We start from the raw sequence: 21195 nt of genomic DNA on the forward strand, positions 1-21195 counted from the left end.
TAGGTAAGCACTCACACACATAAAATGAATAAATCAATTTAAAAACCCAAGTTCAGCTTCTTATTTGATTAAAACATTCCCAGGAAGCACACACTGTAGAATACACCTTGTCTGGAAAACGTAGATTCTAGCTGTGGAGCTTTCCTTTAGGGTAAAGCCATTTTTGAGGTGAAAAGCTCTAGTCCTTATGCTTTTTTTCCTAAGACTTTTTTAGACAAAATCTCTACCTAGGTAGAGGTATCCCTACCTGGATATCCAGGTGGCTTTCCACCTGGAAAGCCAGGTGTATCCCTACCTGGCTTTGAACTCTCAGAGATCCGCCTGTCTCTGCCTCTTGCATGCTGGGATTAAAAGCGTGTGCCATCATACCCTTACTCTAACAGGGAAGACTCAAGGGCTCTGAAGTCATGGGTTCTGCCTCTCTGGACTGCTTTGAGAAGTAGAAATGTCTTGAGCCCCTGTGGCCTAGCTGGAGAGCTGATGAGAGACAGCAAGTCTCTTAGGAAGAGGGCTTCATCCCAGCTGTTCTTAAATTCCATCTCTTTCCATTCTTACCCCAACCCCAGCTCAACATTAGTCGGCCTACCCAGAGTGAAGCGGGACAAATACTCAGTCTTCAATTTCCTGACGCTCCCAGAGCCAACCCCTCCACCCACAGCCCCGGCACCCAGTGAAAAAGCCCCACAGCAGCAACAGCAGCAGCAGCAGCAGCGGAGTCCTGACAGTGAGTAGAGCTCCCTGGTACCTAGGCACTGACCTGGGTCTCAGCCCCTCACGGACTCCAAGGCAGAGTAGGGGGTGGTCCAGCCCTAAGTGCGACCGCGATGCAGACCCCCCCCCCCCCCTGAGAATTGCTTGTAACTGCTCATCAGCACCTGTCAGTCAGGCCAGCCCGTGTTCCACCTTCGAGCTTGGGTCTGCCCCATGCCTGCTGTGCCACAGCCGTGTGCAGAGCCTGGCCCACCCAACGTGTCCCCAGTTCTGAGCTTTGACGAATTTGCCTTCTGTTCACTAAACCCAGTGTTCTGTCGGGTTCCTGCCTTTTAGAATCCAGGAAGCCATCACGATGGGACACATCCAAACAGGAGAAGAAGGAGGATTCCATTAGTGAGTTTTTAAGTCAGGCTAGATCAAAAGTTGGCCCGCCGAGACAAGAACCCAGCACCTCAGGAAACAAGGAGGAGGAACAGGCCCCGGAACCACACTCAGACAAGGTATGGGGCCCTGGCTGTCTCTGCTGGCGACTGTGTCCTGGGCCCCTCTGTATATGATGTGTTCTCTACTCAGTAGCAGGAGTCTGCTTAAGTAGTTGAACAGCCTCCGCTGCAACTCCCCGGTTCTGCAGTGAGTGTGAAGGAGACCGTAGGCAGCTGTGTCAGTAGCTGAGGACACGTGTTTCCAGAACAGCTTTGCTTATGGAAACCAACAGCAGATGGATGTGCCTCTGGGTTGTACCTGACTTGTGCCCACTGGACTTACTACACAATTGTAGCTCTGACTATTCAAGAAAAGACTCCATGCTTCCTCTGGCCAGAGCAGCACTCGCTTAGCATAAACCATTGAGACCAGACTTAATGTATTCATATGAGAAGATACAACTTTCTAAATGCTAAGCGGTCGTTTTTGTGTTGAAGATATCCCTAGGTTTCCTTATTTTGTTTACTTTATTGTTTGCACATATGTGGTATAGTAGGGACCACGGGCAGCTCAGACCCAAAATAATCACACAGAAACTGTATTAATTAAAACACTGCTTGGCCAATTACTTAAGCGTATTGCTAGCCAGCTCTAACATCTAGAATTAACCCATCTCCATTATTTTATATTTTACCATGAGACTCGTGGCTTACCAGCAGGGTTTCAGCATGTCTGTCTCTGACTGAGGCTCCATGTCTTCTCTCAACTCCGCCTTCCTTCTCCCAGTATTCAGTTTAGTTTTCCCCGCCTGCCTCTGTTCTGCCCTGCTCTGCTATGGGCTCAAAACAGTTTCTTTATTAACCAGTGGTATTCACAGCATACAGAGGGTAATCCCACATCAATGTGGGTCAGCCTATCAGAGTGGGTTCTCTCCTTCTACCGTCTGTGGCTTCGGGTTGAACTCAGGTCGTCAGGCTGGGCAGCAAGCACCTTTGCTCTCTGAACCATCTCACCAGCCTGCTTTGCCCTTTTGAGACAAGGTCTTACTGTGGAGACAGCCCTGCTCTGAACTCTTCAGCTTTCTGCTTCAACTTCCAAGTGCTGGGATGACAGACATGTGATTACCATGCCCAGCTCAATCTTTTCACCTTTAACCCATCAATATCATATTTAATGTGGATTTCTTATAAATAGCATGCCCTTGGGTGTTAGTTAAAATGCTTTTGATAATCTTATATTTTAAATATTTATATTAACATAATTATTGATTTTTTGATTTAGTTGTCCAATTATCATATGTATAGTTTCTATACCTTTTTTCATGTTCTTTCTTGCTTTTGAAGACAGTCCCATGTAGCACAGGCTAGCTTCAACCTCCCTGAATTTCTAAACCTCCTACCTCCACCTCCCGAGTGCTGGAATTTCAAAATGTGAACCACCACACCTGGCCTGTGTTCACTCTCTGTCTCAGTTAGTGTTGGCACTATGACCATGGCAACTCTTATAAAGGAAAACATTTCATCATGGGACTTGCAGTTCAGAGGTTCAGTCTGTTATCTTCATGGTGGGACATGGCAGCGTGTAGGCAGACATGGTGCTGGAGAAGGAACTGAGAGTTCTACATCTTGGGCTGTAGACAACAGGAAGTGGTCTGTCTCACTGGTGTGGCTTGAGCATATGTGAGCCCTCAAAGCCCGCCTCCACAGTGACACGCTTCCTCTACTAGTGCCACTCCCTTTGGGGCCCATTTTCTTTCAAACCATCGCAGGTGGGAACCCAGCATTGAACACCTACAGGGGTGTTTCACAGTCAAACCATGGTAGTCTGTCTTGGGATCTAATGACAGGATCATTAAGGTCTTTGGATATTATCCTACAAGTTTCTGTTTATTTTTGTAATCTCCCTTTTTTTTCTCCTTCATTCAAAGCGGTGCATTTTTGTTGAACTGTTTTCAACTCCGTAGACTTTCTGGTGGTGTCTCCATTCTACTTGAATACAGATAATGAGTTTTGCTTGTTTCAGTTATTAGCTGTAGGGTTTTGCTTCTAGCGCCTGGGCTCCCCCAGTTCTCCAGCCCCATGCTCCCAGTAGATGACACCGTAAGCACGTGCCTCTGCAGCCAGCTCTGTAATGGATTAAATTTTTTTGATTCTTATATTTTCTACCTCTAAAATATCCATTTTTCCTTTATTTTTTTGCTAAGACTTTAAATGAAATGTTTTCATCTATTTGACCTTGTTCTTGGAGCATAGTTATAACAACTACTTAAAGAGATATGCAGCCAGGTGTGGGTGCACACCTTTAATCCCAGCACTCAGTAGGCAGAGGCAAGCAGATCTCCATGAGTTTGAGGCCAGCCTGATCTACATAGAGAGTTCCAGGTCATCCAGGGATACATAGAAAGATCCTGTCTCAAAAAAAGAAAAACTAAAGTCCAGTAAAGCCAGCATCTTTGTCCTTTCAGTATCTGTTTCTCACGCTGCAGTTTCCTTGGTTGTCCACAGCCCGCTCAGGTCTCCTCGGTCGTCCACAGCCCTCTCTGGTCTCCTCGGTCGTCCACAGCCCTCTCTGGTCTCCTCGGTTGTCCACAGCCCTCTCTGGTCTCCTCGGTTGTCCACAGCCCTCTCTGGTCTCCTCGGTTGTCCACAGCCCTCTCTGGTCTCCTCGGTTGTCCGCAGCCCTCTCTGGTCTCCTCGGTTGTCCACAGCCCTCTCTGGTCTCCTCGGTTGTCCGCAGCCCTCTCTGGTCTCCTCGGTTGTCCATAGCCCGCTCAGATCTCCTCGATTGTCCAAGCCCGCTCTGATCTCATTTCTGTTGCTGTGACAAATCCCTGACAGAAGGCAGCAGAGAGGAGGAAAGGGTTTATTTGGTGACACTTCCAGGTCACAGAACACTGTTGAGGGTGGGGACTGAAGCCGTGAGTCACACATGTCATCCTGCCATCAGGAGCAGAGAGAATAAGCATCCTGGCTTGCCCGCTGCTCCGTGCTTGGCTACCCTCTGCTCTTACACGGTCCAGGCCCCAAACTAGGAACTGGCAAAACCCACACTGGGCTGGGCCCCCCACGCAGCTAGGGAAAAAGGTGGACTCATGTTATCCTCATGACGAGCTGTGTTCACTCCTTTGCTCCTTGATTACGGGATCAGGCTCATACAAAGTCACCGCCTCTCCCTTCTGTCGGCCTCTGCTCATCTCTAAGCCTTATTGAGGAAGGGCCCTCAGCAATTGCCAAGGAGGTGTATGGCCATTTTAACCCATGTCCTGGCTTCTTTCTTGCTGTGTGGAGAGAGAGGACTCTCCAGCTTTCTCTTAAACATTTTCCACACAGCTTTTATTTGCTTTTCTGAGACAGAATTGCACTCTGTAGCTCAGGCTGGCTTCAAAGTGCAATCCCCCTGACTCTGTCTCCCCAGTGCTGAGACTGCAGGTTGTACCACTTCAGCTGGTTTCTTGATTAATTTAGTATTGGATATCAAAGGCCTGGATGGAGTCTTAAGACCACGCAGAGGCCTTATCTCAGCTTCATCTGTCTGGGTCCTCCATAGGTCTGTTAAAGGCCAGTCTGCAGAAAAGGCCTCAGCCGCTTATGCTTCCTGAGCGTGTTCTAGACCAGCCCCACAGAGAGAGGGAAATGAAACATGCTCAGTTAGGCAGTGGTAGTGAATACCCTAAACCGTTTTTAAAAAATGTGTATGAGTGTTTTGCCTGCACGCACACCTGTGCATCATGTGCGTGCAGGACCTGCCAAGGCCAGAATAAGGCGTCTGATCCGGGATAGAGTGACAGGCAGATGTGAGCTGTCATGTGGGTGCTGAAAATCGAACCAGGTTCTCTGGAAGAGCAGCCAGTGCTCTTAACCACTGAGCCATCTGTCCATCCCCCTAAGGCCAATCTTAACTGTGTGTTCGTGTGTGCCTGTGTGTTTCCTTTATTCCTGACTCTTATTTCTCTGTTAACACAGACTGTAGACAAAGGCGTGGATACGCAGACGGAAGGAGAACGTAGCCGCCCTTCCATGGATATATTCAAGGCCATCTTTGCCAGTTCTTCTGATGAACAATCTTCATCCTCAGAGGGGGAGCAAGACGACAGTGAAGACAATCAAGAGCACATCGAGGAGGCCAGCTTTAAAAGTTCCCAGGAGGCTGCTGCTGGGGAGACCCCTATGACGCATGGTACGGTCACCTCCCTGACTGGGGCACTGAGAGGTTTAGGTGCAGTCTTGTTTGTGTGTGGTGAGCCAGGCTGGCAGGAAGCCCCATCTGGCCTTAAACCTTCTGAGTCCGGGCTGGGACTTCTGATGCTCTTTTCTCTACCTCCAGGTCCTAGGACTACAGGTTTGTACCACATTTGGCTTTGCAACCTTAACCTAGGACAATTGACAGTTAGTAATCAGTGATATCTCATAATACATACACATGCGTGTTCACACACAGATACTGTGTGCATTTGCATCTGTGCATATGTATGTGTGTGTTAATGTGTACAGGTGTACATGTGTGTGTGCATGCACACTGGGGCCAGAGATCAGCCTTAAGTGTGCCTCCTGAGCCTTGTTTTTTGGGTGCCATGCCTCCATAAACAACTACTTTGCTTTTTTAGATTAGGTCTCATGGGTACCTGGGGCTCACCAGGTTGTCTAAGCAACCTGGCTATCAAGCCCCAAGATCCTAGCTCTGAAATTACAGAATGTATACCATCGCCTGGACATTTTATGTGGGTTTTGGGTTCATGCTTGGGTGGCAAGCATTTGGGGACTGAGCCATCTCTCCAGCATCTCTCCATCTCCATCCCTCTCATCATTATATTTTAATTTGCATGAGCACAGTCTTGGGCACTGGCTCTTTTTAAAACCAGTTCACATTGCTGGTGTATGCTTAAAGATAGTTGTGTTTGACATTGTTGTTTTCCCAACTTAACCTAGTTAAGAAGAATTGAAAAGTACAATTTTTCTTTTAAAAATGTTTTCCTTTTTTTTTTAAGGGTTGTGGGTAGAGCTCAATATCTAGCTTGGGCAAGATCCTGGATCTTTCTCTTTCTACCTGGTTGCTGAGGGAGTGCTAGAGTTCTGGAAAGCAAATTGGGTCCCAAGGCATACAAGGATGTTTAGGTTCCACTGTCTATGGGATGTGGTATACTTTGGTTGGCTCAAGCGGGTATGGCCTGATATACTAACCCTTGGTAAGAGAGTCTGCTCTCATTTCTTGTTTCCATACTTTAACAGAAAAAAAAAAAGAGGCCATCTGAAGTAGGAGACTTTGGGATGCTGGAGCCATGGGTGGTTTCCCATCTGCATCTCGGGAGGTTCTGTCTGCCCTGATACACCTGAGTATATCCTGAAGGCCCCTGACTAGGAAGTCACACAGGAATATGATACAATGTGTATTTTTAGATGATTGCAATATTGGTTTCTTTTTTTCCTGTGGATAAACCCTTATTGTTTTTAATTTATAAAGTCATGAATACTCGAAATCTAAAAGTTTAAAAGTAGGCTGGGCATGGTGGCACACACCTTAAACCCAAGCACTCGGGAGACAGAAGCAGATGGATCTCTAGAAGTTCAAGGACAGCTTTGTCTGCATAGTGAGTTCCAGGACAGCCAGCACTACACAGTGAGACCCTCTTTCAACAAAAATGTTAACAAGTAACAATATAGCCGAGAGGTAGAGTACCTGCCTATCAAACACACATACACACATACACACACACACACACACACACACACACACACACACTCACACACACACACGGGCTTAGGTTCAGTCCCCAGCATCCCATATACTATACATAGCCCAGACCTGATGTATAGACAGGAGGCCATCCTCAGCTACATAGTGAGCTCGGGATTAACCTGGGCTACGTAAGATTGTCACAAGAAAAAAAAAAGATCTGGAGTGCATGCCCCTGGGTACAGTGGCTTCCTGTGGACAACCTGCCACACACTTGGTTCTTTGTGGCCTAGTATACTGACCTCCCAGCTCTAGTGTCCACAGGCAGAGGTGGCCTCCACCATGGCCATCACTGTGTGCTTCACACTGGCTGCTTTGGCAGAGCAAACAGTACAGTGTCCAGTGGCAAAGGCGCCAAGACTCAAATGCATTAGCGCTGGCAGGGGATGAAACTAATACACTGCTCTCTCTCAGCTGCAGAGCCAGAGCCCTGTGCGCCCACAGCACCCTTCCCCATCCAGAAGGTACAGATGGATGAGCGAGAAGAGTTCGGACCGCGGCTGCCTCCCGTCTTCTGCCCCAGTGAGTCCAGACCCCATGTGCCGCCCCTGCAAAGGAACAGTGCCAATAATTCCCGCCCACCCGTCCCCCTGACTCCACACCCACCAAGTGTTCGCATGTGTTTCCAATTACAGTCACCATGGATACCCAGTGCCCCCACCGAGTGCCTGAGTCACGGTTGTTTCTTTAAGTATCGAAGCTCAAAATGCCTTTTCTTCTCAGCCTGGAGATGGTGGAAGCATCATAAGTGTTGTCATTTTATGGGGCTGATATGGTGCTATAACCCCAGCACTCAGGACACTGAGGCAAGAGGATCACAAGTTGGAGGCTAGTCAGCCCCTGCCTTAAAAATAAAAAAATCACTCTTGGAAAGGGAGAGTCAGGTGTGGTGATGCACACCTTCAATACTCGGGAGTCAGAGGCAGGTGGATCTCTGTGAGTTCAAGGCCAGCCTGGTCTACAAAGCGAGTACCAAAACAGCCAGGGCTATAAGTGAGACCTTGTCTCAAAAAACAAAAAACAAAAAACAAAAACAAAAAACAAACAAACAAAAAAAAAACAGATGATGGATGGGGCATTGTGGCCAGAGAGTATTTCAGGTTCTGTTGGACTTTGGCTAACAGACAAGACCAGCCCTCCTCCCCAGCGTCTTCAGCAGCTTCTGTGCAGGGGTCACATGTTAACATCCCTCTGAAAATGTTCAGACGGGTTTCTGCCGTGGCTCTGAAGGCCAGGCTAGCAAGTATGATAGCATGGCCTACTTAGAGAAGTGGCCCATGATTCCACTGCCCTCCACAAAGATACTGGCGCGATTGTTGAATGCCAGCAAGTGTGTTTCTCTTGGCTTTGGTCCATGGATCTTTGGTCCGGGTTGATGTTAGTACTTGTTGGCTGAAGTGCTCTGTGGCTTTTTGAGGCACATTTTCCAGAACGCCCTCGCCATCCTTTATACAGTGAATAATAACTTGGTCCATGGGTTACTTCAGGGATATGATTTTCAAAAAGTAGAATTTTTTTTTTTTAAAACCCTCTGGGGAAGTAAAATTTTGAAACATCTGACTAACAGTATGGTTAGGAAACTGCAGAGCCTTTTTAGTGGTTGGTCTTCACGTTCTCCCTGCTGCTCACATGTTCATTCCACCCCCAGATACTCGTCAGAAACTTGAGACACCTCAAAAAGAGAAACCTAAGAAGAGCAAAGAAAAACACAAGACCAAGAAAGAGCACAGACGAAAGAAAGAGAAGGTGAGTGCCTCCCTCCCGAGAGCACAGAGACGCAGAGACGTGTGGGGTGTCCTGAGACGCCCAGAGCAGCTCCTGGCTCAGGAGGGACAGATTTGTTCACGTCCAGTGCCACCTCTTTTCAGAAACCTTGGTTTTTTCTTTTAGAGCAGAAAATTATAAAGACTAAAGACTAAAAAGTGGATGGATGGAGAGAGAGAGAGAGAGAGAGAGAGAGAGAGAGAAAGAGGTAGAATTTGGGGCTGGAGAGATGCCTCAGTGGTTAAGCATACTGGCTGCCTTTGCAGAGGACCAAAGTTTGTGTTCTGGCACCTCAGGATGGCTCGCAACTATAACTCCAGTTCCAGGGGATCTGATGCCCTCTTCTGGCCTCTGCTGGCACGACATGCATGTGGTGCACCAACATATACACAGGCAGAACAACCATATACGTAAAAATAAAGAAAAAAAAAGACATTAAAAAAGGATTTGAGGTACTTTATACTAAACATTAAATAATAACACTGCTCCCAGCCACCTCATTATTACTAAGGACTGAGCTCTTGATCCTTAGTGGTTATTCGAAGGGAAGGAAACTTGAGAAGAAGGAACGGTGATGGATTCCACTGTCACGTTCCCTCTCTCGTCATCCATGTGCTCAGAACCTACAGTCTGGTTGGTGTTAATGGCAGGTACCTGTGCGGCCAGTCCAGGAGTGCAGTCGGTGAGAAGCCGCACCACACAGAGTGAAAATTCACGCAGTGTTGGAAACCAAACCCATGTGTTCTTACCCCTGCTCTTCAGTGACCACCTCCTCCTCTCTGCCTTGTCCAGTGCTCACTCAACAAACAAGTCAGGTGGTAGGAGGATGGAGGTGGAGGGTCGCAAGGATCCCACCTGCATCTGTGTGATTCTGCTGTGTCCTCTGTGGACGTGCTGGGGAGACCAACATGTGCACAGTTTAACGTATCACAGCTGCTAGTGTCTGACTGTCACCATTAGGCCAAAGTGCACTCCAAAGGAGAATTTTTATTTTTTTTTTTAAGTTTTAAATAAAAAAAGTTTTGTTTTCCAGCAACCAAACACATGCCTGGTATAGCTGTTTTTTTCTCTTTCTTTTTAGCCCAGATCATTTTATATGACAGAGTTCTACCTTTGAGTCAAGTTCCCAGCCCCTCTCAGGGGAATTCTAAGCCTTTAACTATGGAGCTATGCTGCCAGCCCCTCACTGGTGGGTTCTAGGCAAATACACCAAACAATAACCCCAACCCCACTTGCAGCTTCTAGACCAGAGCTCTGACATTAGGTCATACCCCATGCTCCTAGGTTAGCTGTGTGTGTTATGTGTGAAATGTGTGGGTTCAAATGTGTATATGGAGGCCAGAGGTCAGTGTCAAGCATCATACTCAGTCATTCCACACCTTGTGTGTGTGGGGGATGTGGTTTTGTTTTTTGTTTTGTTTTGTTTTTTTTAGACAGGGTTTTTTAATGTAGCTCTGGCTATCCTAGCATTCACTGTGTAGACCAAGCTGGCTTTGAACTCCTGAGTGCTGGGATTAAAGGTGCCTGCCACCTTGCCTGGCCCCCTCCACCTTATTTTTTTGAGATAGAGGCTCTCACTGAACCCGGAACTCGCCGCTGCTGGGACAGGACAGTAGGCCTGTGCCACCCGTGTTATTTACACATCCGAGCTTGGTCAACAAGAACTTTGCCATCGGAGCTACTCCCCAGCCCCTGCTCGCTCAGCTTCTTTATTTTGCTGAGCCATCCAGGGAAGCCCCTGTTCGTTCCTCTCACGTCTTAATCCGCGTTTCCATTTTCTCTTTTCCTAGAAGAAGAAGCACAAGAAGCACAAGCACAAAAGTAAGCAAAGGAGCAAGAAGTCAGAGAAGAGCAGCGGTTCTGAGAGCGACAGCAGCGACAGCAGGAGCGATGAGGGGGCGGGGGCGGACCTGTGCCCCCAGGAGCTGCTGAGACGGTAGCCCTCTGCGGGCTGGGCGGAGAGCTCTCAGAGGCTTTGGCTTAGGGGTGGTGGCCCTCACCTGTCACCCCACCTCTTGGGAGGCTGAGTCAGGAGGGTCTCAAGTTTGTGGACAATATGGGCCACATGGTGTCATATTGTGTCTCAAAACCTCAGGGTGGGTGTGAAGTAAGAACAGAGAGAGAGAAAAGTTCAGTCCCAACAGAAAAGGCCCTTGTCTCACATTAACCTCCTCTATTGGTCCTCTGGTAACATTTAAGACTTCTGTATGAACACACATGCACACATGCACACACATACACACAATTATACACACATATATGCAATCATATACACTCAATCACAAACATAACTATATATACATGAACAGTTATACACAATCATATACATGCATGTAGATGCACACACATCATATAAACATACTCATATACTCACACATGTACACAGTTGTATACACAGTCACACATGGAGTCATAAACATGCAGTTATAAACACATCATATACACACTGCAGTGCACATTTAATATGTATATTTCAAGATTGATTTATTTTGTGTGTATGAACGTTTCCCTGCACGTGCATGCAGTGCACCCAGAGGCCAGGAGCCGGTGTTGGATCCCTTGGAGCTAGACTTACAGTGGTTGGCTGCTATGCCGGCACCTCGACCTGAACCCAGGTCCTCTGCAAGAGAAGCTAGTGTTCCTAACCTCAGAGCCATCTCTCCAGCTCACCCAGCCTCCTTTTCCAGACTGTAGCACTAATGACCTCTAGCCCAGTTCCCAGAGTCCTTGTTCCCCTCTGAAAGTTCATGCATGGTCTCTGCGATCCTGCCATCCTGTCCGCATTCTGATCTTCCACACTCCCACCAGACGGTCTGTGAAGGTCTACTGTAGCCTTATAGGGTTTCTCTATTTTGTAGCTCCTAACACATTCCTCCCACAAACCAGTTCTAAAGACTTGTGAACCCCATGGTCAGGAGCCCCACCCCTTGGCAGCTATTTTCTGTCTCTTTTCTATGCTGTGATAAAATAAGGGACAGAGAGCAAATTGAGAGGACATTTTGGCTCACAGTCTGATGGTGTGATCTATCGTGTGGGATGAGCGGCTGATCACACCTGCCTGGATCTGGTAGCCAGCTTCCTCCTCTATCCCTTTTTGTTCAGTCTGGGACCCCAGCCCTTGGGATGTTGCCACCTACATCCAGGGTGAATCTTCCCAGTTAAACAACTCTAGGATTACCCTCACAGAAGGCCAAGGATGTGTCTCCTAAGTGATGCCAAATCCAGTCATGTTAATAATGCAAATTAACCACACACCCATTAGTTAGCTCCATTCACACCTGGTCCTGCCCTCCTTGTTTGAGACAGATCTCACTCTCCTAAGCTCAGCCAGCCTGGAATTCACTATGTCTCCCAGGCTGGTCTGAAAGCCATGGTGATTCTGCCTTTCCCTGCAGAATGCTGGGTTTGCAGATGTGAACCACCACCCTGACATCTTCAGCTGAGCAGGGCTGCCATGGGCATGACACTGCTGCAGGAGACTCACCCCTGCACAAGGGATCACCCAGGCAGGTGGCTGTGTGCTGCTTGATGTGTAAAACTTCTGTAAAACCTAAGAGTGTGGTGGTGCCGGTATTCCCAGTACCTGAAAGGGGGAGGCAAGAGGACCAGGAATTCAAAGTCATCCTGACCGGCATAGCAATTTTGAGGTCATCCTGCGCTACAGGAGATCTTATCTCAAAAAAAAAAAAAAAAACAAAGAAAAACAAAACCAAGGAGACAAACACAAGGGACAGAGCCCAAGGGGCAGCGATGTGATGTGTGCTGTTGGTCTTCGGCCTTCAGATTGCTCTAGACACCGCTGTGTTTTCAATCACTGTAACAAATACCCAAGGCAACAACTTGTAGTGAGAAAAGGAGCCTGGGCTCTCGGTTTTAGAGGGTCCAGCCAATGCTCAGATGTCCCTGTTGATTTGGACCTGGGATGAAGCAACACATCAGGGTGGGAATGTGGAGCAGAGTGAAAAGAAAGAGGCTGGAGTCCCACTGTCTGCTTTAAGGGCAAAAGAGAGCCCTCCAATGACCCAAGACCCTCACTGTTCCAGCAGCCAACAGTGGGACTTACTTGTGGATTCCAGAGATCAAACTCAGGTCATGAGGCTTGGGGCAGGTGCCCTTACCTTCAGCCTTCTTGCCAGACTTCTTCTTTTGTCCTTTTCCAAAATAGTATCTCAGCCATTAATGGTGGAACACGCCATTAATCCCATCACTTAGGAGGCAGAGGCAGGTGGGTCTCTGAGTTTGAGGCCAGCCTGGTCATCTACAGAGTGAGTTCCAGGACAGCCAAGGCTACACAGAGAAACCCTGTCTCAAAAAACAATCAAACAAAAGAGATAGTATCTCATTATTTAGCCCAGGCTGGCCTGGGTCAGCCTCCTCCATCAGTCCTCTGAGTGCTAGGATTATCAGTGGGCACAGCAAGCCCAGTTCCTACTAAATTTTAGTTTTATCTAAAGGAACCATGTGCAGTTTAGTTGTGTGAGCTTTTTCGCTTGTATTTACAGTGCTGAGGATTAGACCCTGGATCTTATGCACTTCAGTACTGTACACTGAGCTGGCTCCTCAAGTCCTAATGGGATTGTGTTATATAAGCTCTCAGCGGCTGGCTTAGGAGATGCTTCTGTGTTATCTAGGCAACTGTCGCTGGTTGGTCCTTGACTGTGTAGTGTTCCTCTATGTAAATGAAAATTAGAGTGTTCTGTTCTGTCCTTGGTTTTCTCTAGAGTGAAGCCCTACTCTGTGTTGATTGAGGGGCCATGGACTTCCTTTGCGATCATCTCTTCCTTTTGTTCTTTCTGTTAGGGAGAAGGTCTTGCTATGTAGCCCATTCTGGCCTCTAACTTTTGATCTTCTTGGCCCGAGTGCTGGGACTACAGGTGTGCACCACCATACCCAGCACCTACTTTCTTGTATTTTGAAGTTGAGATTTCTGACTGATCACTCAAAAGCTTTGGGCCCTGAAGTGACATTCTTGTTTCTTTCAAAAGTCATCTGTGAGTGTGAAACCGATATCAGAAGCTGCTGTTAGAAACCGATCCTGATGCAAGATGTAGGTTTGTGAGTCTCGCTGTGCACCCTGAAAATGTGGAAGAAAGAGTTTACAATAAGGACTAAAGAGCTAGAGAGGCAGCTCACCAGTTCTGCTCTTACAGAGGATCCTGGTCTTGCTCCCAGCACCCAGAGCAAGCAGCTCATTGCTGCCTGTAACTCCAGTTCTAGGGAGCTGATGCCCTCCTCTGGACTCTGAGTACCTGCACTCATGTGTGCTTACACACACACACACACACACACACACGTGCATGTGCGCACGCATGCATGCACGCACACACACATAGACACATAATGTAAAAATGATAACAATAAATCTAAACAAATAAACTAAGGATTAGAGACAGCTGTGGTGATTCATACTTGCAATCACAGCACCTGGGAGCTGAGACTGGAGGATTTCTGTGCATGTGGGGCTAGCCTGGGCTCTAGTCTAAAGCCTGTATTAAGAGTTAGGAGTGTGGCACAGTGGAGCCGTTTGGTTTTCAGTTGTGTTTCATCCCCTCTGTCTCTCCTGTTTCCTTCTGCAGACTGAAGAGTCTCCCGCTGAGGAGGCAGTAATGGAGTCCTGCCCTGGCCTGCCTCAGCCTGGAATCGCCTCCACGATGGTCCCTTGATTTCCCAGCTCACACATTGTACAGAATGTATTTATATGTAAATCCTGCTGTAAAATAAGTTTTTAAACCTTGATATTTCACAGGCTGCCCTGAAAGGTTGCAGAAATTGATTCCTATTTTTAACTTCAGTCCCTGTTATGGGGTAAGAAGACTGAACAGTTTAATTAAAGTGCTCTTTTTTCTATGTGCTTCTTGATTTCTCTTGGAATTTCCTGGAGGTCGATAAAAGGAGAGGAGCGTGAAGGCTTTTTCTCTGGTTTCGGTGTGAGTCCAGTAAGGGCAGCTGGGTCTCGGAAGAGGAGGGGTGGAGGAGGAGCTTGCCATCCTTGACATGGGCCCCTCCTGTTGGTGGTGCCTGGAGCCCAGTGGGCTGACTGAGCCTGCCAGTATGCACAGCCTGGGTCCCATTGGGGAGGTACTGGGTGGTAGAAACTTCCCTAAACCAGGCTCCAATTTCATTCCAGCACCTTGAGGGGGGAAAAACCAAAGTTCAGAGGACTTTACACAATCAAACAGAACAACTTCAAAAGAAGCGAGAAAATACATGCTTTGTTTAACCACATGAGAATTTGAGAATTCTCTCTCTCTCTCTCTCTCTCTCTCTCTCTCTCTCTCTCTCTCTCTCTTCTGCCTGTAGCTGTCATTGGAATTGTAATGAATCTTTCCCTTGTAAATACACCAATGGTGTGACCCTGGTCCCCAGAAGCTGTGTCCTGTTCCATCCAGGTCATTCCATAGCTTATGGACCATTTGTTAGTCCACTACCAGACACAAAGTTTATGTATTGTGAGTTTCTACATAGGCGAAAGACAGAGATTGACCTGTGACTGGAAGCCAGGCTCCAGGAGGGCTCAAGGGTAAGGTCCCTGGTTTTGACCTTCAGTCTCCTTCCTCATGTGACCAGAGATCATTTTTTAGGGGTACTCTGCATTGGTAGGCATCTTCTATTCCCGCCCCCGCCCCACTTTCCTCCTGGCTTCCCCTCCCTTCTCTCTATCGAGATTGGGTCTTGCTATGTAGCCCAGGCTATCCTGGAAAGGAGCAGTCCTGCCTGAGTCAGGAACGGGGCAGGTAAATGGCAGAACCCAATGCAGCACGTGAATCCGAAGGGCTCAGCGCGGATGTGGGCACGCGGTGCCACCGTTCCCCTCTGTGCCTGTGACCGGCCTGTGGAGCAGAACAGGCTCCAAGATGGCCTCACCACCAGCCCCCCGGAAAACCTTGGGGGACACCAGGAAAGGTTCTGCAGATAACTGGAAGGGTTCAGCAGAGAGTAAAAAGGGTTTTAGAGACAGGAGGAAATCTATTGAGATGAAAAAAGACTCTGGAGAGGCCCAGAAGGGTCCTGGAGAGGCCAGAAGGAGGAGTTTTCCACGGAGGGGATCCACGGGGTCCAGGAAATTGAGTTTTGGCGAGGACAGGGGGGTTTCAGTCAATAGGAGGGTTTCGGTCGATAGCAGGAGGGGCTCTAGCGAGAACAGGAGGGGCTCTAGCGAGAACAGGCGGGGTTCCGGTGAGGGCAGGAAGGGTTCAAGCGAGGACAGGGACAGCTTGTCGGCCATCCCTGCCAGTGTGCGATCCAACAGGGTGCCATGGGTCACCCTGATGAGAGCCTTGGGTCGCTTCAAGCTGTCGCTCCCGGATATCCGTCGGGACTATATGCTGGCCTCTCGCGACCCCCTGGCTGTGGACAAGGAACTTGGGCCACGTGTGAAATACCACAAGGTGGTGAGGAGGTTCTGGGGCAACCACCAGCCTCTCGCCAAGGTCAGAACCACCCGCCAAGGTCAGAGGACCCAGATGACCTTCCCACCACCTGAGTGCCCCTGGGCCCACTCTGCATCTCCCACCGCCAGTCTCTGTGGAGGGCAGAGGTGCAGCACCCCTGAGGGCATACGTGAGGCTTCCTGTGCCACATGCCACTTGCTCCCTCTGGTAGTGAAACCTGGGGACTCCTGGAGGCTCCTGGTAGCCAGTGACTCACCCTACATTCCCAGCCCTATGCACCCCTTCACATCCCAGAGGACCCTGCAACTCTGGTGACTTCATCCACCCCCCACCTTCCTGGAAGCAGAGAGCAAAGCCCTTGGTCTCCTTCCCTCCATTTGTTTGTGCTCCGTCAACTCAACACCTCAAATCCCGCCACACGGGTACCCCATGATTCTTAGCTATGAGAGGAACAGAGTAAGGGGTGGACTGTTATCATCTTACTCCCCCTATCTTTGCTTTTCAGCTTTATTATAATTCTTAAATCACACAGTCCCACTGAGCAAGGCATACATTGAAAAAAATGTTTTTTTTTAAACATTTTCACATTGTATAACTGTCACAGCTTTGGAACATTTGTTATAAAATTTTATTTTATGTGTACGAGTGTTTCCCTGCATATATGTGTGTGCCCCATGTGTGGCAGTGCCTGCAAAAGCCAGAAGAGAGTGTTATAGACAATTATAAACCCTAGAATGGGAGCTATAGACAGTCGTGAGTTTTCATGTGGGTGCTGGGAATTGAACCTGGGTCCTCTGCAAGAGCAGCCAGTGCTGTAAACACTGAGCCGTCTCTCCAGTCCCCACATGTTTAACTTAAAAAAAAAAAGATTTGTCTCTATTTATGTCTACATGTGTGTCTGTATGAATGCATGCCATGTGACTACATACCTGACAAGACCTGAAAGTCTAGTTGTGAGCCTCCTGATGCAGGTGCTGGGAACTGAATTTGGGTCCTCTGCAAGAGCAAGAAGCACTCTTTGTTTTGGTTTTCTCAAGATGGTTTCTGTAGGTGGAGTTTTCCTGTCTCAGGAATGGCTTCCAAATTAACACACAGAGGCTTAATACTATTTATAAATGCTTGGCCAATAGCTCAGACTTACTACTAGCTAACTCTTACACAAATTAACTCATGTTTCTTATCTATGTTTCATCATGTGGCTCATGGCTTGTTACCTCATTTTCTATATGTCCTGCTCCTCAGGCCAGCTGGCATCTCTTGATTCTGTCCTTCCTCCTCCCAGAGTTCTCTGTGTTTGACTGTTCCACCTATACTTTCTGTCTGACTACCAGCCTGTCAGCTTTTTATTAACCAATGAGAGTAATACATAGTCACAGTATACAGAAGGATTATTCCACAGCATTTCCCCCTTTTTGTCTAATTAAAAAGGAAGGTTTTTTTTAAACATAGTAAAGCTATGTATATAGCAACAGTTATTAAGTAAGAATTACAGTTACAAGCTATCTCAGTCAGTAGAGCATGAGATTCTTAATCTTAGGGTCATGGGTTTGAGCCCCACGTTGGGCATCAGTGAAGTGTCATTCTAATTATTATAAATATTCTTTATCAATAAAAATTTGGAAGTCAGATATTGGGGTAGGAGCCTGAAAGATCAGAGCAGCAGAAAAGCCACCAGTCTTCCCTACCTGCTTCGTTCCTTCCTCCAAATAGAGAGCCATATCCCCTTTCAGCCTGCCTTACTACTTCTAGCCTCAGTTTTTCAAAACTTCTGTGGTTAATTTTGGTCAGCTAGTGGCTAGCTCTACCCTCTGACTCCAAGGAACCTTTATTGTTAGAACGCAATCAAAATACCACACAACAGGTCTCACTGTGCACCCCTGGCTGTCCTGGAACTCACTGTGTAGAGCAGGTTAGCCTCCAACTCACAGAGATCTGCCTGCTGTTGCCTCTCTAGTGCTGAGTTTAAAGACCTATGCCACCATGCCTGGCACAAGAAGCCCTCTTAACTGTTGAGATATCTCTCTGGTCCCCATGTTTAACTTTCTAAAGAACTGTTTAACTGTTTTCTGAAGCAGCTACCCATTTTTACATTCCCATCAGCAATGTGATGGCTCTAAATTGTCCACAAACTTGCCGACATTTATTTTATTTAAAGATTTATTTATTTATTATGTATACAACATTCTGCCTCCATGCATGCCTGCAGGCCAGAAGAGGGCACCAGATCTCATTACAGATAGTTGTGAGCCACCATGTGGTTGCTGGGATTTGAACTCAGGTCCTCTAGAAGGACAGTCAATGCTCTTAACCACTGAGCCATCTCTCCAGCCCCTTGCCAACATTTATTAAGCAATCATAATGCATATGACATGCTTAATAAATGTCGGCAAGGGGCTGGAGAGATGTCTTTGGAGAAACATCTATTCAGGTCCTTAGCTCACTTGTTGGTAAAACAATGGTCTATCTGCCTGCCATGCTCAAGACGCTGTGTTCAATCTTCAGCATGTCATATGACAGGCACGTGGTAAGTGCCAGTAATCTCAGCACTCAGGAGGTCGAGGCAGGAAGGTCAGAAGTTAAAGGTTGCGTGTGCAAGATAGTGCATCAGGCTACCAAGCATGTTGGCCTGAGTTCAATCCCCAGCCCCACATGATGGAAGGAGAGAATCAGGCCCCTCACTTGTGCTCTGACGGCCACGTGTGTACCATTGCACAGTGCCCCTCATCCATACTAAGTAAATGTAATAAATAAAAGAAGGGAATTCAAGGTTAACACGGACTATGTAGCAAGCCCAGGGCTAGCTTGGGCTACATGAGACATCTCAATTGAAAAAGGAAGGAAAGAAGGAAGGAAGGAAGGAAGGAAGGAAGGAAGGAAGGAAGGAAGGAAGGAAGGAAACAGGGGCTGTGGGGATGACTCAGTAGTTCAAGTGCTTGGGGTGCTAACAAGAGGACTGAAGTCTGGAACCCTAGAACACATGTGACCCCTGAGAGGGTGCGGTAGCCCAAGTGCAATCTCAGTCTCGGGACACCTAGATCCAGCTGGCTAGCCGTACTAGCCCTTCCTGGAAGCTTTGTGTTTGGTGGAAGATCTTTGATTGAGAGATTGCCTCAAAAAATAGGGTAGAAGATTTCCTGATATCAGTTGGGTTCTCTCCACACATACACATACACAGTGCACCTCCACACGGGTGAATATGTATATATGTTAGTGCACCACAGACACACACATACACACACACACACACACACACACACACACACACACACACACAAAGAAGAAAATACAATGAGATAGAATTTGTTTGTTTTTAATCATCGAGTTCTGAGTCCTTTAGCATTTTAAACTCATGCTCCATAGCAAATATTTAATTTCTTGATGGGATCCTTTGTAGCACAAGTGTTTTGAATTGAATTGAATTCATTTATCTTTTTGAGATAGGGTCTCGGGTACTTTCGTTTCTGATGTAGAGTTTTAAGACTTGCCACCTTCCTGTTGTCGCTCCCCCGCCGAGAACACAGGCACCAATGTTCTCAATTGTGGTGATGTCAGCTCATCTATTTCTGTTGCTGTCATTTGCACTTTTGGTGTCCGATCTAAGAGGCCACCCCTGAGGCAAGAGTGTGAACATTTACCCCTTGGCTCTCTTCCAAGAGTCTTGAAGTTTCAGTAAGTGGCATTTAAGCCTCTGGTCCAATTTGATCTTATTTCTGTGCGTGGTGTGAGGTATGTATCCGACCTGTTTTCTTATGTGTAAGTAACCAGCTTTCCCAGAAAAAAAAATTGTGCTTAAAAGGTTTATTCTCTCCTCTTTGTGTGTGCGTGCCATGTATGATAACATATATGTGTTTGAGTGCATGTGCGTTCGTGCGTGTGTGTGTGGGCATGCGTATAAGCCAAAGATCAATCTTAAGTACCATTCTTCACACCTCATCTGCCTTGGATTTTTTTTTTGTTTTTTTATTTATTTCTTATTAGTGTGTGGAGGAGGGGTGTGCACATATGAATGACAGAGGACACTTTTGGGGGATTGGGTTCTCTCTTTCCACTGTTTGGGTACTGGTGATTGGGCTCAGGATGGGATCACTTCTGCCCACTGAGTTGTTCAGTAGTCGCTCCCTGGGTGTTTTCTGTTTGTTTTTTTGAGACAAGATTTCTAGCTGGACCTGGGGTTCACCAGCTCACCAGTTAGGCTAGGCTGGGTGACCAATGAGTCCTAGGGCTTCACCCTCTGCCATCCATCTTTGTCCTTTTTAAGGACTGTTTTGGTAGCTGAGATCGTTCTCTCCATTTATTTGTTTATGTGTGTGTGTGTGTGTGTGTGCGTGTGTGTGTGTGTGTGGCAAGCTACATGGCTTCTCTCTCTCCACCCTTCTTTCTCCCAGCATTCAGCTTAGCCTTCCCCGCCTACCTAAGTTCTGCCCTATCAACAGGCCCAAAGCAGCTTCTTTATTCATTAACCAATAAAAGCAGCACATAGACAGGAGGACCTCCCACACCAGGCTTCCACACATTTTTTTCAAGTCACGTGTTTAGAAGCTCTGCTGGTTTTTGCATATTGTCCTTGAGTCCTGCAACACTGCTGAACTGGCTGTCTCCATCCTTGTGTTTAGATTCCATATAAGATTCTGAGCGAGCACGACAACATCGTGAGCTCCTGCCACTTCTGTGTGGATGACACAAGGCTCCTCAGTAGCTCCTATGACTGCTCGGTGAAGCTGTGGGTAGGTGGCCGGGGGACGGGCTCTCCCACCGTGAAGATTTCTTGTATGCTCAGGCGCCTTTCTGGAGAATTCTCCAGCACTGAGTCCCATGACTAAGGCCCCCAGGTTTTCCAAGGCTTAGGTGCAAGATAGAGGAGCCCACCCCAGTGTCAAGTCCTCAGAAAGAGCTTAATACAGGGACAGGCTGCCCGTGGCTTCTGGACACGGTAGGGGAAGGGGTGGAGGCTGTAAGACTGAGCCCCCAGCTTTGGGAAGGGGTCCTGGTTGTTCCTGGGCTCTGCTTGGGAGTCACTCATTCATATTTTATTTTGGATGTATTTATTGTGTATGCATGGGTATTTTGCCTGCCTATCATATGTGTGCAGTACCTACGGGGGCCAGAGGGGGCATTAGATTTTCTCCTGGAACTGGAGTTGTGAACCTCCATTTGGGTACTGGGAATTGAACTT

The 21195-nt window shown here is 47.5% G+C and overlaps 2 protein-coding genes across 4 annotated transcripts in view; both read left to right on the plus strand.

Annotated features, from left to right (window-relative positions):
* The window catches only part of Gpatch1 (G-patch domain containing 1), a 43343-nt gene extending 28865 nt beyond the window's left edge, over window positions 1-14478 (plus strand). For 2 of the 3 annotated variants that reach the window (XM_087906307.1, XM_087906311.1), the window contains exons 14-20: window positions 567-724; window positions 1048-1214; window positions 5100-5313; window positions 7282-7389; window positions 8516-8613; window positions 10422-10567; window positions 14208-14478. In XM_087906307.1, the coding sequence (XP_087762433.1) occupies window positions 567-724; window positions 1048-1214; window positions 5100-5313; window positions 7282-7389; window positions 8516-8613; window positions 10422-10567; window positions 14208-14238 (922 nt within the window). In that variant the 3' untranslated portion in view covers window positions 14239-14478. The remainder of the gene's footprint in view (window positions 1-566; window positions 725-1047; window positions 1215-5099; window positions 5314-7281; window positions 7390-8515; window positions 8614-10421; window positions 10568-14207) is intronic. The other variant, XM_087906310.1, reaches the window with a different exon arrangement.
* Window positions 14432-21195, plus strand: part of Wdr88 (WD repeat domain 88) — a 37595-nt gene continuing 30831 nt past the window's right edge. The window contains exons 1-3 of the mRNA XM_087909656.1: window positions 14432-14436; window positions 15404-16061; window positions 20636-20746. Of these exons, the coding sequence (XP_087765782.1) occupies window positions 14432-14436; window positions 15404-16061; window positions 20636-20746 (774 nt within the window). The remainder of the gene's footprint in view (window positions 14437-15403; window positions 16062-20635; window positions 20747-21195) is intronic.

Source organism: Myodes glareolus, chromosome 1 (assembly GCF_982192425.1).
Source record: "Myodes glareolus chromosome 1, mMyoGla1.1, whole genome shotgun sequence".
NCBI lineage: Eukaryota > Metazoa > Chordata > Mammalia > Rodentia > Cricetidae > Myodes > Myodes glareolus.